Raw genomic sequence first — 16,177 nt, forward strand, 5'->3', positions numbered from 1 at the left:
AAGTGTAATTAGATACTCAATGAGAAAAATATACGGCCTTGGGCCCCAACTCTTTTGCCTCTCCATACTCATGCTTATTAAGATTCTAGAAAACTGTAGAATGTACAGATGTTTTCACGCACAATGCGTAAAAAGCGAACAATAACAAAGACGTTTAGGAGATAATTTAGTTTTTATCTCCTTGAAAACATTGAAATGTTAAGGATGATTCCTTTTAAATCAGGGCGTGTAATCGTTTTGCAGCCACTCAAACGCTTGAATTAAGACCAAGCTGATGTGGAATGGTGGGAGAAGCCTGATTCAGCTTCTTAAACTGACCAATCAGAGGAGATTGGGCTTTTTGGGGGATACTTAGCTTCTGCTTTAACAGGAAATGGTGCAATATTACTTTTATGCTAACTTTAAAGATTGTTAAATACTAGAATATTATATCTACTTTTAGGACAGTTACATCTCTGTGTCTTTGGCTTAATTTGCGGTTCAATGCTCACATTTCAACAGAGTCGTGACTTTAAAAATGGCTCCTAACATGTAAGCATGTGTTTAGAAATGAGCAAAAACTGACTATAAATTCATACATTGCTGCATAATCTCAACTTTAGACTTTAGTGACTCAAAATATGCACAATTCTTGCTTCTCCATCCTCACACATTTGGATATTTGCTTTCTTGCCACCACAGTAACAACGCTGCCAAGTATTTCTGCTGATCCACACTTGAACATTTTGTGTGTCTTTGCACATGAGAAACCCTCAGAGTTACATCAACTGTATTAGACCAGAAAGGACTTCTTGCTCTGCAGAGTGGAATGATCTGTGATTACTTTTTTGACAACTAAGCAAGTCACAAATCATCCAAAAGGCCATTTTTCCACCAAGAAGGTTCTCAATCTTCAGTTTTCAAGTGTCAGAAATGTAGCCGAATACATGCTCCCCCCGTCTCCTCTTTCACCTTCAGAGATACGCTCATTTTGAGTTGTGATTATTAGTATCTGAGTGCTTATTTCTATATCGGTGAAGCAATCATATCAAAACTGTTTGCAGAGGAAGCTGTAATGGTAACTTTTGTAGATGCAGCTTCGGTGCATCTGCTTCTTCGGGCTCATCATCAGAGGCAGAATCTTCAGCACGAAGGAGGTGATGTGTGTGTGAAACATTCTCTTTTTCCGCTCTCATCACCTCCCGTTGTTTGCATTGTTGCAGAAACAACATGGCGGCATCCCTCCTCGTCATCTGAGGCCCCGCAGAGATCGCTGGCACGACAACACTCCTCACCATATGGTAAAACTGGGCATTTCCTTTCTCGGCCATCCATTTTTGGTATTTTTGAAGACAGAAAATAAGCGCAGCAAAAAAAAAACACAAAAAAAAACAACCACAAAGCAAAAATAGAAGCTAAAGAGTAACAAAAGCAGTTTCATAGAAGTTTAAACTGAGGTAAAACTGGGCCTTTCCTTTCTCAGCCATCCATTTTTTTCATTTTTGAAGACAGAAAATGAGCACAGCAAAAAAAAACAACAACCACAAAGCAAAAATAGAGGCTAAAGAGTAACAAAAGGAGTTTTATAGAGGTTTATATTGTTCAGAATAACTGAGAAAAGTGGCGTTATTATAAATTGCTCTACTCATGATGATTCATTAGTCAGGACTAAACTTTTCCACATTAATGTAGTCACTCAAATTCAGGCTTTAGGCAATCATTCATCATCAGTACTAATCTGCTTATTATGCTAAGACCACTTTCCTTCAGCTCAGTTTGACACAACACCACTCGCACTGTTTTTCCAAGAGACTAGTAACATTCACCTAAAATTTTTACTCCCAAATCCCTCATTATACGTTTCTCTGATACATGATTATGAAGCTTCGTAAGCACAACTGGAGGAAATCCTACTCTTTCCTAATGAGAGCCTCATTATGCTTGATCACTGCCAGCATCCTCATTCGCTCGACGACATGGAGGCAGATAGCAGATGGTTTTCTTCCTCCTGCTGGCATGTGGCCCAAACACACTTAGAGGAAGAATGAGCAGGGAGGCAGTCAGCTGCAGGGGAGTTTGTCAGCATTTAACCAGACAAGTGTGATCCTCCGCTGATAGGAAGAGGTTTGATGTGGGCCAGGTTCAGATATGGGCAGGAAGCTGGGGATCAGAGCAGAAGTAGATGCTGTTCCACTGAAAACACGCTGCAGCAGCACAGATACACAAACACGCAGCTCTTAAAGGATAAGACCGGTTTTTTGACATTGGGCCCTTGATTTCACATTATAGCATGATGTTCTACTCACCCCTGCGTGTTGTTGAACATTTGGAGCTGTTCCGAAGATATTCGAGAGGCGTCTGGCTGCTCTCTTGAGATATTCGGCCATGAAACGGTTTCCTTTGGGCAAGCTTATACAGGCACAAACTATGCTGTTTATAATTTATTAATTACTCTACACTAGCACTGATAACGTGGAGGTGCGTCGCTTACTTAAAAAAATCCGGGTTACTGTAATTTTGATTTTTTTTGTCGTAAAGTGGGTGTTACTGACGTCATCATCGTGCTACTGCCACAGACAGCCCACAGACCTGCTGCCTATTTATTCATTCGGCTAAAATTCAAAATTAGTAACCCGGATTTTTTTAAGTAAGCGACGCACCTCCACATTATCAGTGCTAATGTAGAGTAATTAATAAATTATAAACAGCATAGTTTGTGCCTGTATAAGCTTGCCCATAGGAAACCGTTTCATGGCCGAATATCTCAAGAGAGCAGCCAGACGCCTCGCGAATATCTTCGGAACAGCTCCAAATGACCAACAACAAGCAGGGGTGAGTAGAACATCATGTTATAATGTGAAATCAAGGGCCCAATGTCAAAAAACCGGTCTTATCCTTTAAGAGGAATATTTTCTATTTTTAGCTGCAAAATTCTCTCTTCCATCATCTAGTTTGGTATTTTTCTTTGGAAACTACACTTTCACCAGAAAAGTTACGGTTTTTAAGAGAATCAGCAGAGCAATCAACTTCTTCATTCCGTTAATTTAATTAGCTTTTTTTTAATTTAGCAGTAAAAGTCTCCTGGAAAGTCCTGGAAGAGCAGATCTGTTAATGGCAGTGCACCTGGTGTAGTTCACCTGCAAGCTTTTTATTTGCTTGTGGATATGCAGAAGCTGTCAGCAGTGGACAAGATGTTCTGTGTTGAAAGCTCTCTGGTTTCTGTTTGCTGTCCAGGTTGTTCTGACAGGTCGTGTTTGAGTGAACTTTGGTGATATTATGAAAACAGAACGACTGAAATACTATCTGGAAACCTATAAAAACATATAAAAAAGAAGTCTACGCCCAGCTGATAGTTATTGCTGCACCAGAAGCCAACAAATTTCCCTTTTTTTATTATCAGACTACACCTGATAAGTTCCCAGACTGAGCAACAATTACTCAAAGATTTTCCTCTATTTTCCTCTTCTGTCTCTTTCTGCCACTTCTGTAAAATAACAAAAACCTTCCCAGTTGATGGCTTACATTTGGATAATTATTAGTTTTATCTGTTCCTTTTTTTTTTTTAATTGCATGTTTGAATATACATATGAGGCATTTCATAGTTCCATATTACCCAAGTAGTCTCTGCACACTTTACAGGTCAAAACATCTGACTCATAGGTACATTTAACATTTATCTGCATCATCCACACACAGTAATTTCAGTCTTAACTCTGCAAACCTGCCAGTATATTAGCAATAAGTGCTAATAGATGCAACAACTCTGCAGGTTTTGGGGTTTCTAGTCTAATGACGGGTGTTTTAAAAAGTGTTTTAAAGGACTCATAGCAGAACCAAGAAGGTGAAGACGGGCAAAAGCTCTGCTGGAGCAGGATAAGAAAGTGTGAACATAACGTGAAAGAACTAGCAAACAGATCTGAGAGGAATGGCTGGCAGACGGATGGATGGAGTTACCAACAGCAAAGGAAAATCAGAAGAATATATACAAAGGGATGATCCCCAAAAGGACTAACAGGAGAGGAAAATCACTTCAGAATAAAACAGAATACACAGAAACTAAAGTGTGAGAATCAAATTGATGACATAAAGGAACAAAGAAATCCCAGAAACCAAAAGACAAGGTGACAAACGAAACACAGACCCATTGATCATGACACAAACAGCCCAGCATCTGATTTCAGACGTGGTTCTGGAGTAATCCTCCAGAAGTTACAGCTTACAGCAACTTTATAACTCAAATAAAGATTATGTGTTCTCTGATCAACTGATTGCTATCAACTTTGGAGTCAAAAGGTGTGTTTTTTAAGTCAGTCGCCTTTCAAATTCCAGCAACTACTTGATGATACGTATGAAGATGTAGCGGCGTACTGATGTTCTCACCAGTTGTAGCTCCTTCTAGAAAGGGAGGAAAAACAATCTGGGCCCATAAAGTTACATTTCTAACCTAGACATAGAGCTTTATAGACTATTCTTTGAGCTCAAAGTGAACAGACTTTCAGCACGTTCCTCCTGTTGTCTGCAGGTACCCGAACACAACTTCTTCCTGTGCAGTCTGTATGTTATATATATATATTTATTTTTAATTTTTAATCTTTTTAAAATTTATTTAGTCATTTATCATTATTATTATTATTTAGTAGTAGTATTTTTATTAGAATTGTTTATTATTGTATTATTATTGTTGTTAGTAATATACAATCATTGTAAATATTTTTTTTTTTTGAGCTACTTGACTAATTTGAATTTCCACAGGAGAAAAAAGTCATTACTGTGTCAGTCAAATCAAAAATGGCTTGTGAAATGTTGTTTTAATGTAATGTTTTCTGCAGATTTAGTTATGTTGATGGGAACATCTGTTATATTTAGACATAAGCTAACCTGTTTTGAGTTTGAACTTCTCATCTGAGGCAGCGTCAGAACTGCCTAAAGGTCTCTATTTTCATCTTTAAACTAACAGCAAAGATTCCAGTCAATCTTTTTTGTGCAGAAGTGAATAATTGTATGCGTCAGAGCGTATCCATCAATAGTCATTTCAGTCTTGCAGACAGTAGTTGATGGATTTTTTTAATGCTCCTAGACGCAAAATGATCATCATTTCTATTTCCGGGGGGGCCTCTGTGTGCTGGAGTTGCCACACTTCAACCAGTGCCTGCCCTGGCTGTGACGCGTGGCCTTGGGGGTCACGTGTTTACCTTCAGCTGGAGAAGTGCCCGTTTGATATGCAAGGAGCAGACAGCTCATGAATCACAGGCGATGAAGAACCATTATGGGGCCTGTGGGGTGAAACCGGGGACGATAGCGCAGCGCCGCGAACCCCCAAGGATCCGTTATGAATAACATTTCTCAGTGTGGGTTGTGTGAATGAATGTGAATATAAGAACAGGACGTTGACTGTTCAAACCTGAAAAGAGAGCAGCATTAGACGGTTGTTCACCTTTAGTTTCTGTCCACGGAGGTGCTAATTTACCTGGTGTCCAGAGTTAAGATGTTTACATTAAATACACTATAATTAAATCAAGTTAGAAATAGAGTGTGTGAAAATCCAGCAAATATTACAGTTCACTTGGAGCTGAAACCACTAAAATCCAAGACTTTTGTCATGGGTTACGTGTTGTAATTTGTCTTTTTGCTTTTGCTTCCTGTTCTTTTTTCACTCCATGTTTGTATTAACTGTGTATTAACCGTGTATTAACCGTGTACTAACTGTGTATTAACTGTGTATTAACCGTATTACTCATCACTTCCCTCAGCATGTCGGTGTATATGCTACCAGATTTCCTTCGCTCAATGCCAGATCTTGTTTTTGTTTTCTGTTATTTGTATCATTTCTCACGCCAAGCTGATCTTTGATCCGCTGCCACTGCAGTAGCTTTAGTTTTGTTTAATAAAAGTTTATTTTTCATTCACCTTCCTGCCAGCTGAGTCCGACTCTGCATTTTGGCCCAAAACCTTCAAATTTAGTAAAAAAAAAAACATTCAATTTGATCACTTTAAGCAAAACAATGTACTTCCTTAAATCTAGAACTGAAATCCTCCCACTACAGATGTCACATAACCATAAGACTAGTAAAGAAAAGCTTTGAATGCTAAACTAAGATGAATTTCCAAAACAGGGCACTTTTAACAGGAGTTTAAATGCCATTTGCTTCTTCACCGTGTGCTCACTTTTGTCTTTATTGCTGAAAAGTAAGGCTCACTGGCTTGCTCTTTAATCCCTAACATGTGGTTAACTGTTTGTTTTTCTCCAGCCAATGGATGCAACAGCAGCACAAAGACCAGTCAGACCCCAGAGGCCACTAATGTTTCTCTGAGGAAACCTGCGATGCACAAACAGGTAAGCAAAGAGGAGCTATTATGCATGCAATTATGTTCGCTTTGTCTCCGGCAGAAGCCATTACAGTGCTGCTCTGAATGGTTTCACTTCAGGTTTTCTAAGCAGTGAGCGGATTAATCGACTTGTTCATAAACCGACAAGTCTTTTAAATTACAGCACACAAAACGTTCAGCGTGTCATTGTTGATAGATTTGTGTTTTTTTCCGTGATAAAAAGGGTTTTTCAGGTAAATTAGGGTTTCTGCAGTGTTAATGTTTTCTAACCTAAATGAAGTCATTTAGATTTCCAACTTTAACCAAGTGATGTCGATGCCTAAACCCAACCAGGAAACGACTGAATGGCATCCTCACATGTTCTTCTGTTTGTCACCGAGGCAACGAGCAAAATGGCAACCCTTAAGGTGACAGTGGCTTTGTAACAATTAACGTTACATCCTGAAACCAGCCGGGGAGACACAAAAGTGTTTCACTAAAGCATTGTTGTGTTATCCACTGAACAAAACTCAGAAGCCAGAAAACAAACAACAGTTGGTATATCTGGGTGCCGAAATCTCATCAAATGGTTGAAAAATGCTGCATCTTTCTTTCATTGCAACCAGACCAACTGTTAGCTCGATTCTTTCATTGGAAGCTCAAGAACAAGCCGGAGGAATCTCAAGTTAAATGAAGTCTTTATTTGTGGTAACAAATGGAGTATATCTGGACCCAGTATGACAGACCTCTCGCAGGAAAATCCGTCAGACTGAGCCCCGACTTCCGGTAACATTTTGTATTTATATGCCTCATTCTTTCACATAGGTTGGACTCATTGTCGACCAAATATGATTGGACATGAGTAGGTTCAACATGCTTTTAAGCATTTAACAAAGCCAATTTTAACACCAGCCATTATCAATGTAACCTCATTCTACAGCTGTGGTGATTTCCACTTGACTTCAGGGACCTTTATTTTGGGATAGTCTCCAACAAGGTGTCCATGATGAGGAATCAGTCAATGATGTGGAGGCCAGAACTAAAGTCTTTGACGTGGTACACAAATTCCCATACATGAATATGTTAGCTCAATTCTTTCATTGGTAGCTATAGAACAAGCCGGAGGAATCTCAAGTTAAATAAAGTATTTATTGGTGGTCACACGTGAAGCATATCAGCGCTGGGCTCAGTGGAACAGAGCTCCCGCAGGAAATCCGTCAGACCGAGCCTCGATTTCCGGGTATCTTTTGTATTTATAGCCTCATAGGTTGGACTCACACTAAGCCGAGTATGATTGGACATGAGTAGGTTCAACATGCTTCGTCATATTCTCTGGATCAGCCAAACAAATGTGTGTGTGAATCTTGCACCTGCTTTCCCAGGCTAATTGTTTTGTCTCACTATGCCTGGATCACTTAAGGTCATCGTGGAAAAGTACAGAGACTATTTCATTCATAATGTCTAAGAAAAAAAGCCAATTTTAACAAATACCTAAAGGGCTTTGTTCTGCATGGCCACTTTCAGTTGATATTTTTTTTTACATTTTCCTGAATATCAGACTTTTTTTCAAGAGCCATAACTTATAAATAAGAACCATAAATTTGCCCGCGTATGTATAAAAGCAGAGATTCCTCTTTTAGTTTTAAAACTCTAAAGTCCTCCATTATAACAGTCTCTGCCCTGTTGTCTGGCCCTAATGTAAAAAAAAGCATCAGAGCGAAACCAGCAACACTTTCCGATCACAACAGCATCTCTGCCCACTGAAAGCAGGGCCGCTCCCGCGGTTCTGATGAACCTGGGCCAACATCGCTTGCCTGCCAACCCACGTGACTAATTTTGAGTCGGATGAGGGCATACGCCGTGTCATGATCGCTCCGGAGAGAATCGATGGGCAGACAGTCGGGCCACATGGGCGGATGATATTTGGACTCCAAATGTCAGAGTTTGTCAGAAAAGGGGTCCAGCCAGAATAGTCCAAACTCAAGCTGGGAGCACCTGGGCCGCAGATCAGAAAACCTGGACTCGGATAGCGGCGGCCGGAGCTGCTCGCCGCCATGTTTTGCACAGCGAAGGTGAGAATCCGGTCGCTTCTTCATGTTCAGGCTGTGATGTTGTCTGTCCGGTGCAGGTGTGGAAAGGTGTGATCACGTGAGGCGGGGGCGCTGCTTCGCTCTGCATGCGGTTCGTGTTTGATGCTCCTAGCGGGAGGCGTGAGGAAGATGCTGCACGCGCTCGCACGTATCTGCGAGGCTGAATCTGCCTCCTCAGGACAGGTTTAACCCTTACATGTGTGTGCAGCTCAAACACACACACAGGCAGAGCCGTTGCGTCTGATTGGCTGCCTTCTCCTCCCTTTCCAGCATCCCTCCCATTCGTAATTAGCCTTTTTAAAGATGCTCTCATGGCCATTTGCACCAACCCAACCCCCAACACCAACACCTACGCCACTGCTGCTCCCTCCTCACCACTATCTGCCTCCCTGGGGAAGGAGGTGTGGCAAGCCTCATGTAAATAAATCCCCCTCCTCCTCTTCTAACTCGCTCCTCAACCTCGTTTTTTTTCTTTACACTTGTTTTCCGTGACATCCTCACCTCCCGTGTCTCCATCCCAGCGCTGGCTCAGTGGTCTTTCTTTGGGTGGAGGTAAGGTGGTGGGGGTTTCGGTGGCCTTTCCCTCGTAGCCTCCAACCTTTAAACTCGTGTGGCAGCAGCTCAACCGGAGGCTAGACTTCGTCACGCTCCCACAGCCGCCACTGATTTCCCTCTGCAGCCCCCTCCTCCTCCTCCTCTTCCTCACCTCCCCTCCCGCCCCCTCTTGCAAACGCGACTCCACTCTACTCACTCCGCATTTTGCGAGACTGAAGGCAGCCTCGGTGTGTGGAGGGAAAGAGCGAGAGAGGCTTTCCCAGAATAGAGAAACAGCAGGAGGAGGTGAGAGGGATGATGATGGAAGCCAGCTTTGACACTGAGGAGAGTTTTGACGATCCCTCCTGTCTCGCCCCGCAGCCCCCCGGCTCCGTGTCGCCGGCCAAGAGGCAGATCAGGGAGGTCAAGGAGACCAAGACCACTGTGAGTAACCTGGAACTTAATTCTCCTCTTCCTCCTCTTCCTCCTCTGCCTGCTTCTGTCTGTCTCTTGTTTCCCTCTTTTTCCCTCCATCTGTTGACATCGTCTTTAAGCTTGCGGCTCAACTCATGATGGGTCCTCATGGAGTAGCATAGGGGGGATCCCTGCATATTGGCTGCCACAATAGTCTGAATGAAGAAGTCGTACGGCACTCATTTATGTCTCATCGACTTCTCAATCCATACTATTGAATTCATGCCTGTCAAAGATAAATTCATACTTTGAAGACCCTCCAGTTTAATTCCTGCCTGCAGACTCCTGTTGGTATTTTTAGAATCGTCTGTCTGTCAGATGGAGTAATCTCTGAATCTTTCTGTCATCCAGTTGTTGTTCGGCGTGGAACAGCATCCCCCCTTTTTTTTCCAGGTGAAACCTGCTGGGGCAGTTGCAGGATTTGGGACTTGAGTAGCAGGAGGGGGAATACGCTCTCTGCTTTGTTTCTGGGAAGTAAACTGTAACGTTGTGTCAAGATGCCTAGACAGTAGCTGTGGTTATGCAATCTCTCTGTCCGTAATGATGGCCGTGGGAGGGGTGGGGGTGGGGGTGGGGGTGGAGGTGTGGTGGTGCTGGGGAAGGCAGACAGAGGTGGGTTTGTGTCTCGCTCTCTGTGGGCTCGATGACCTGCTGCATCCACGGGAGCCGTCAGTCTGGCTATTGTGAACAACCCCACCAGACCTATGAGAGATGCAGCAAGTCCAGTTTCCATGGTGACAAAGGCAATAGCGCTGATTAACGGGTGTTGCAATGGAAAATGCAGCCACTGGAGAAAAAAGGGGGGAGAGCCATTCAGTTGTTCACAGAAAAACACGCTTTTGGGCCAAAAAAAAGAGATTGTCTCTTTGTTTTTACTTTGGAGGGTTTGGAGGGTTTCACCGCTCACGGATCCATTGTTGTGCTTCAGCCTGGTGCGGAGCTGAGGAATTTCTATTTATTTTTTCAATTTGAAAACTTGATTGCAGAGAAGTTTTTTGTGTTTAAGCAACAGAAACAAAAACAGACACGGGTCAAAGATTTCTCCAGCAGCTGAAGAAAAAAAAAAAGAAAAGAAACAGAAGACAGGTGATGAATCGGTGATGTCGGCCCTCGGAGGCGTCTTTTTGTTCGCCACGGTGCACCTCACGTTACACAACCCCTCCACAGTTGTCATGGAGATGCACACATCCATGACAGTTGGCAAAATGGACCCTTCCAGGATGCCGATTCTTCACACATCAGAGAGAAGCAGCTGCCGTACAACCTTGTTTTCACCTTCAGCGAGCGCGCCACCAAAAACCGATCAGATTTCACCCGTTTTTAATCGAACATTCGCTCAGGAGTGGCTCGACTTGTTGCCATGCTGCGTGTGATCCGGCTGTGTTGGCGGGAGTTTTGATTGGTCGGCAAAGGAAAGAATAAAGTGAGAACAGGGAGGAAGTGTGTGATTATTCTGTGTAGTATGGAAGAAGGGGAGGAGGGGGAGAGGCAGAGCAGCCTACAGTCTCATCTGCTCACAAATGGATGTTGGTTGTTTGACAGTCAAACCATCTCTCACAGGCTATTTCTTCACCGACTGTATCAGGACTGGTTTCTTTGCTTATCGGCAAAGGAAAAGGAGCAAAATAAATGTATACAAATGAAACCAGCTCTGCCTGCAGCCTATATACATACCCTCATTTGGGTGGGATGTTTTGTTTTTTTACAGCTGAGTGATGACAAAAATGACAAATCTTATTTGTTGCTCTCAGCTTTGTTTTGGGCCAAACTCAAACATTCAAAGCCGCCGCAGCATCCAGAGTCTCACGGCCTCCACTTCAAACATCCCCCCAGAATGGCCTCAGATCCCTCCGAGAGAGATTTATTACATGCTGTGTCACAAAGGTAATCTGTATTAATATTTAATTCCCAACCCCGGAGCACCTCACTAAGCAGCCATAAAGGACGAGTAAGTTAGCCAGACGAGGCTTCCTCCAGATGAATGGTCTCATTTTGAGCAGGATGTGAGAGGCAGATAAACAACACTCGTGATAAATGTGGAGCCAGCGTAATAGAAAATTTGGTGCCCATGACAATCAGTGTGATCTCTGAGGCAGAAAATGAACAAAGTGACTGGTGGAGACACAGAGTAAATCACCACGCCGCTCCTTGCATGCGTTGTTTATGCACATGGTTGCTTGTTTGCTATCGATGAGCCTCGCTCACAGTTTGCCATTTTGCCTGGTTGCATAACACAGAAAAAGAATTACTCATCTGCTTTTCAGGTCAGTTTTTGAGCCTGTTCAGATGAAGTGTTGCTGTAACTTTTGATATGAAACGCGGCTCAAAGCAGGAGTTATATGCAAACATGCATGTCAGAGGAGGCAAAACCATGCCAGAGCTGCTGCACAATATCATCTGGCCTGTGCGGCATGAAAGGGAGGCTCGGAGGCCCTTTTGGCTCTCTAAATAAGATAAATGGCCAGTCACAAAGAAGATCCACTATTTAAACACAGGTTGCGTGAGAGCTAATTAGCTCGTAACATCACATTATATGAAATGATCTGCATAACAAAAGCAGGTGGCAGGAAGCACAATAAAAGCAGCAGAAGCTATTACCAGAGAGTTACCAGCTGAAACAGCATCTTTGCTCGATTTTTAGACCAAAGCAGCGCTGAACGCTTCCTGCTCTGCAGCAAAGGAGAGACGGACACAGGTAGAGAGGAGCAGGTGGTCAGGGAAATGCAGCACGTTTGCTTTAAAGCTGTTTAAGATGGAGAAAACAATTCACTGTTGGTCTGTCCCCATTCTGTTAGCTTTCCCATCAGCATCCCTCCTTTTATTCTCCAAACTGAGAGCGTTACGGCTGCTGCCTACTGCTGAAGAGACCAGCTGAAAGCTCCTGAAACCACACTACAATGGGAATCTGAATCTTACACTGAACTGTGAAGGATCTGCATCACTGATCTGGTTCATAAATATTCTACAAAAAGTGCTTGAAATGCTTTGTTTCATGCAGGCTTGTCATGTTGTCACATTAGCACAGTGAGGTATAATTTACTCTACTATCATGGCTGGCAGTTAAAGAAGGAGGCACTTAAGTGTCATATTCATCCACATAAATTACAGTTTTTATGACTGGATGAATGAAATTAAATGCAATTTCGAACGTTGTGGCCACGAGGAACTGTGGGACAAAATTATATCCAGTCTTTGAAGGGTTGAGCCACTGTTTCCTAAGACAAAGGAGAAAATAAAGGTAGCATGAAAGCCTCTCTCCTTAGAATTCAGAGAATTTGAGTAGCTGTTTTCATGGCAGCCATTAAGATACTCGCAGGTATGAGCCAGGTAACTCACCCACTATGTTAATTAAAGAGTAGCCGATCCCATACAGAGGTAAATAAAACTCTGCCGGCGTCAAATTCAAAAGGAGAACATACATTCAGCATTTAGAATATTGTTGTTGTGCAGTCTTTAAATGATTTCGGTTGCAGGGATGTAGATGAGCTGGCCTCAAACTGGTTAGTCGATACATGTTTAACTGTGAAATCTATAGCACTTTATGAGGAGCAACTTCTCACTTAGCTAGAGAAGCACATTCAGATTCGACTCAATCTTTGCAGCGACACATTAATGGCCCAAATACCCCCTTGGTTTAGTTGTTTGGGCAGATTTTATATCTGTTTTCTCCCTTGTTGGATGATTTTTTTTATGTAAAACGCTTCTCAAAAGGTTCAGAGACTGAAACCAACTCTCCACAAATCAGCTTTCCAATAAAGAATAATAATCCTTGACATTCTGTGAGAAAACGATATTTATATGGTGTTGTTGAGATGCTTTAAATGCTCTCCGGCTTTGCTTTGATTTTGAACTGTGAGAGAAGCGGCGGACTTGAGTCAGCTGGTAGATGCTTGTCATCAGTGGCTGTGACAGCAGCGCAGCGGGGAACTCGTGCTGTAAACACTGTGAGTCAGAGCGGTTGTATGTTTGTGGCTGAAGCATTACGTCTGGAAGCCCATGCAGTTTGCAGCAGCGGTTGACATGGCACAGAGGGTCTCTCGCGGTGCCAACAGGGAGGGCTCGCAGATGGTGAACATTACATAATTGAGGCCACGGGAGTAATTGAAGACGCCACGGAGCGTGGAGTCTGTATTCAGGCTGAGTGCTGGGTGTGTTTATCTGCAACAACACATCGTTTCAAGTGTGTAATGTGTGTTTAATCCGAGAAATAAAAGGGGGAAAGGTTTCTCTTTGTTCTCTTGTTTCTGAGTGGACAGTGTTGTCTCTGTGCTTTCTTTCCCATCCCTGAAGCCCCCATGGGTCACCTTCTGCACTGCCTCATCCGTGTGTTTACTCACGTCCAACCTGAATGATCCAGATCAAGCTCAGGCCTCCAACCTCACTCCTTCTCTTTGTTTTCCCTTTTCCCAAATGAATCGAGTCATGTCATTACTCCTCATCTTTATTTCTTGTCATCTTCCGTTTGCGTCAGATCAACTGTGTGACTTTCCCCCTGCCTGGAGAAGGTCCCGAGCAACAGCTCCTCAAGCCGGACGAATGGAGCTACTGCGATTACTTCTGGGTGAGTTCTACAAAAACACTGGGATAATGAGGGCTGCCCTTATAAAGTGTCCTGACAGCAAATAAGGGAATAAACCCAGGCTAATGGAAGCTGAAACCATCTCTTTCCTTCCTCCTCTCATGTAAATATCACAGCTTAAATATGAGAGAAAACACTACCATCTAAATACTTTATTTATCTTCAGACTTACAATTTCTGCAGCATTGGTCTGCAATGAAGGGAAGGTTGGGTTGAGTTTGAACTTCTGGTTAGTAACCTGTTAAACCTTTTAAAAACAAGGCGCTGCACATATAAACACACTGTAGATGGTAAAAGATTACCAAAGTTTCACACATATCTGAGTTCCAGTGTCTATGGCTGTGTTCGAAACCGCATACTACATACTACATACTTCCATACTGCATACTCATCGATCAGACAGTATACAGATCATTTACCCACAATGCATTTCGCTCCTGCCCGAGCCGAAATCAGCCGGCCTGAAGCTGATTTCCCTTAAGCTCTAAACTCTGTAAACTTTAGCAACATTTGAAACATTTTCAGGTGAGAAAGTAGTCGTTTAGATCCCCAACGTGTTGAAAACCTGACAAAATACCGGCTATTTACAATTTTGTTCCCACGAATTTGGTGCTACTAAACCTAGCCGCAGTGATCAACACACTTCCGGTTATTTTCACAAAATAAAATACCCGTTGCCTTTTATCATAGGGAAAGCCATTATGATACAATTGGTGCTTTTGTTTTGAAAACAGGAAGTGAACCTACCCTCGTTGTATATAGCTTGAAACTGCCGTTTTGACAGGAAATGACGATCGGCGAAGTCACGTTACGTTGCATCTTGGGTAGTTTGAGTATGAGTAGTAACCTCATGATGCTTACCCAACATTTCGGAGAATCTAGTATGCATCCGGGAACTTCTCGCTTACTCAAACTCGCATACTAACTCAAAAAGTTAGTAGGAGTAGTAGAAGTATGCGGTTTCGAATACTTCGAAACGCATACTTTAATGTGATCTACTGGCAGAAAGCAAGAAGATATTCATTGCCATGTTTTATGAGTGTTGAAGCCTTGTTTAAGTTCTAAATGAGCAGTTTGAATATTTCATACCATTCGCCATTTCATTCTAAGAGCTTAAAAAAAAGGGGCAACTGGGCTTTGAAATTATTATTCTTGACGATGTTTCACCTCTCATCTGAAAGGCTTCTTCGGTGGTGAACCAGCCCCCGTCTGAGACTTAGAAGGAGTTAAAAAGAAAGCTCATACTAAGACAGTGTTTGGTTTCACACACACGTTGCCCGTTATAAATACAGTATACATGTAAAGATGGGTAAACTCATCGGGTGTGAGAGGTTTTTCAGATGCTCGTAAGCTGATTCTCCCACCAACTAGTTTGGAACAGAAGAAGCCTTTTCTGATGAGAAGTGAAACGTCTTCAAGAACCAAGAAAAAGAAGAAGTCCAGCTGCTGTTATTACCATGACCTGGATGAGTCAGAATCTGTGTTTCTCAGTCACATCACTACAGCAGCCCAGAATGGACACACCAAGCGAATCAAATCAAAATCAAATCAAATTTATTTGTATAGCACATTTCATGTACAAAAAAGTTCAAAGTGCTTCACATAAAATAAAAGCATTGCAGCAGGGAGTGGAAGAAGCATTAAAAATACATAAAAGAACATAAAGAGAAACAAATAAAATAATTCAAATGAATTTAAAAACAAGCAACAGTCCAGATAAGTTCAAAGATATTTCATGCATAGACACATGAGAACAGAAATGTTTTTAACCTGGATTTAAAAATGTCTCCATTTGGTGAAAGTTTAATCTCCACTGGCAGTTTGTTCCACTTGTTTGCAGCATAACAGCTAAATGCTGCTTCTCCATGTTTAGTCTGGACTCTGGACTGGACCAGCTGACCTGAGTCCTTGGATCTAAGAGCTCTGCTGGCTTTATATTCTCTGAACATATCACAGATGTAAACCATCAGCAGGCTTTTAAAATCTATTCTGTGACTGACTGGAAGCCAGAGTAAAGATTTTAAAGCTGCTGTGATGTGTTCAGATCTCTTAGTCCGGGTTGAAACTCCACCGAAGGCTCCAGAAAGGGGCTTTTCACGTTTTTCTTCTGTTTTTTTCCCTAAACACATGGAGGATGAGGATAATATGAGAGATGTTTAGTTTGTAAAGCGGTACATTGGCTGTATTTACATCTTGTTAGCATCTCAAAGCGCTT

General features: G+C 42.4%; 1 protein-coding gene across 2 annotated transcripts in view; it reads left to right on the forward strand.

Moving 5' to 3' along the window:
* Positions 1–1,039: 1,039 nt before the first annotated feature.
* The window catches only part of gas7a (growth arrest-specific 7a), a 33,751-nt gene continuing 18,613 nt past the window's right edge, over positions 1,040–16,177 (forward strand). The window contains exons 1-4 of one of the 2 annotated variants that reach the window (XM_075453958.1): positions 1,040–1,280; positions 6,228–6,313; positions 9,291–9,353; positions 13,855–13,944. In XM_075453958.1, the coding sequence (XP_075310073.1) occupies positions 1,055–1,280; positions 6,228–6,313; positions 9,291–9,353; positions 13,855–13,944 (465 nt within the window). In that variant the 5' untranslated portion in view covers positions 1,040–1,054. Of the gene's footprint in view, positions 1,281–6,227; positions 6,314–8,747; positions 9,354–13,854; positions 13,945–16,177 lie in introns of those variants that run through there. The other variant, XM_075453959.1, reaches the window with a different exon arrangement.

Source organism: Odontesthes bonariensis, chromosome 21 (assembly GCF_027942865.1).
Source record: "Odontesthes bonariensis isolate fOdoBon6 chromosome 21, fOdoBon6.hap1, whole genome shotgun sequence".
Lineage (NCBI taxonomy): Eukaryota > Metazoa > Chordata > Actinopteri > Atheriniformes > Atherinopsidae > Odontesthes > Odontesthes bonariensis.